The 2,207-nt window shown below is 53.7% G+C and overlaps 2 protein-coding genes across 2 annotated transcripts; one reads left to right on the forward strand and one right to left on the reverse strand.

Annotated features, from left to right (window-relative positions):
- On the forward strand, positions 1-384 carry LOC107281926 (1-aminocyclopropane-1-carboxylate oxidase homolog 1-like). The gene has a single exon (XM_015793762.1). It carries the CDS (start codon positions 1-3, stop codon positions 382-384), a length of 384 nt encoding a protein of 127 aa, XP_015649248.1.
- A 1,185-nt stretch (positions 385-1,569) lies between these two features.
- On the reverse strand, positions 1,570-2,207 carry LOC4345192 (uncharacterized). Its single transcript, XM_015793569.3, has one exon. It carries the CDS (start codon positions 2,155-2,157, stop codon positions 1,759-1,761), a length of 399 nt encoding a protein of 132 aa, XP_015649055.1. The 5' UTR covers positions 2,158-2,207; the 3' UTR covers positions 1,570-1,758.

Genomic DNA, 2,207 nt, shown 5'->3' on the forward strand with positions numbered 1-2,207 from the left:
ATGCCACCGCTCTTCCTCCCTCCAGGCTACGGTCACGAGCGCTCGCCGTCACCTCCGCCGCCGCGACCAATGGCCTTCGCCATCCCGACTGTGGACCCCTCCCTCCCGTGCTCGGCCACCGTCCCGGTCGTCCGCGTCGCTGCATGCTCGTGCGGCTTCTTTCATCTCACTAGCCACGGTGACCCGCACGACACCGTCGCCTCCTCCGTCGCCGCCATGCGGGCGTTCCACGAGCAGCCCATCGCCTCCCGCTCGCTGTGTTACTCGCTAGCACCCGTAGGAGGCGTCACCTACTCCACCATCCCCATCCAACAGCCGCCGCCGCTGCTGTCGAAGGCCGTCGGTCGCAGCGGTGGAGGTGGCGGCGAGCGCGCACGGCCGTAGCCTGGCGAAAGGAAGAGCGGTGGCACGACGGTGGCACGGCGGTGGCGCCAGACTCGACGAGGCCGCAGACACCGGCGGGCGACGCGTGGAACTCGGCCAGTGACGCTGCCGCTACGTCGCACTCCTTGGTTGCCGCCATCCTCATTCCCATCACCGCCGCCGCCGCTCCCACCGCCATCGTCCCGACCGCCGCCGCCGCCGCTCGCCACTGCCATCCCCGCAGCCGCTCCGGCCAAGAGAAAGGACAGGGGGAGAGAGAGAAGGGAGAGAGGGGGAGGAAGTAGGGAAGGAGAGGGAGGATGACATGTGGGTCCCACATTTTTTTTTTTGTGTGAATGATATATGGGTCCCACATTTTTTTTTTGTTTTTATTCTAATGCCAAGTAAGAGCCACGTAGGACAAAGACTTGGTCAAGACCGCCATGTAGGACCACCTCGAAAACCACCGAGGGATATTGTCTGCACCAGTTTTAATAGTTGGAGGAATCGATATACCCGGTTTTGTGGTTGGAGGACATGAGTCGTACTCGGGCGATAGTTGAGGGAGCCAAAGTATACTTTTTCCAAACATAAATAATGTTGAGTGACCCTTCTATTCTGATTGCTTCTGGGCTAGTGAGCTGTGGGTTGGGCTTCTTTTGCCTACTTTAGAGCTGGGATGACATGAGCCGAGTTCGTTAGAGTCTGGGTTTTGCAACCTTTTCGTTTACATTATGTTTTTTAAACCATTAAACTGTATTTTTTAATATATTATATAAAATTTATTTTAAAATCAAAGAAACATATATTTTTTAATAATTATATTTAATTAATCATGTGCTAATGGTTTGTTTGTCATCTAACCGTATGCTGTGATTCTTTAAAGCCTTCTTTAAATCTGTATACAACCTGTAGTTTAAATCTGTATACAAACTGTAGTCTGTACTCTGTAGTTTCAGTTGCAGTAGGTTGTGTGATTCTGACAGCTGAAGCATGTGAACATATGTTAGATACTAAAACTCTTTTAAATATGAATCTACCGAATCTATTGGTCCAGGTGCTGGCAATATAACACATGGATAACTTAGTATTTTCAAAGAACAAGGCAATGGCTTGAGATTTTGCTACCCCAATAAACAACATTCTTCTCAGAAGCATATACTAGCACTAAAACAAAAAAACAACGTTCTTCAGAGCCAAGATAACTTGTAATAGAAAAGGAAATCTCTGCTTAAAAAAACCAAAAGAAGAAACGATTCAAATCCTCCTGTACACATATCAGCGCTCGTAGTCGCCAACAAAAATCGAAGGAATCAAACAACAAAAAAAAAAGAGAAAGAAACCCAAACTTTAATCTCCCGTACGTATGTACATCCGAACGGCCTAACAATCAATTCAAGAACCCCGGTCGACGGGCAGCGCCGTCGGCGGCGGCGGCGGCGGCGGGGACGCCGGCAGCCGCGCGGAGAAGGCCATGTACTTGAACGGCTGGGCCTCGCCGTCGCCGTCCTCCTCGAAGTTGAGCGCGTAGCTGACGGGGTCGTAGCGGAACTCCCCGGCCAGCTGCTGCTGCTGATGATGCTGCAGATGCGGCTTCCTCCGCCGCCCCCCGGCCAGCGCCACCATCTCCGGCAGCTCCACGGCGCGGTCCCGCACCCACCGCGACGACGTCCGCAGCGCCCTCGCCGCGCGCTGCCCCAGCTCCTCTCCTTCCCCGTCCCCGTCCCCGCCGCCGAAGCAGCAGGAGAGGCACCCAATGCCGCCGCCACGGCGCTCGCCGCGCTCCACTGCCATCACATCAAAAGAGGATTCAGGCTTGGATTGGGATTGGAGTGGTACTACCT

The sequence above is a fragment of the Oryza sativa genome, chromosome 8 (genome assembly GCF_034140825.1).
Source record: "Oryza sativa Japonica Group chromosome 8, ASM3414082v1".
Lineage (NCBI taxonomy): Eukaryota > Viridiplantae > Streptophyta > Magnoliopsida > Poales > Poaceae > Oryza > Oryza sativa.

Coding starts and splice junctions, on each gene's coding strand:
- LOC4345192 (XM_015793569.3), bottom strand. CDS start 2,157: ATGGCAGTGGAGCGCGGCGAGCGCCGTGGCGGCGGCATTGGGTGCCTC.
- LOC107281926 (XM_015793762.1), top strand. CDS start 1: ATGCCACCGCTCTTCCTCCCTCCAGGCTACGGTCACGAGCGCTCGCCG.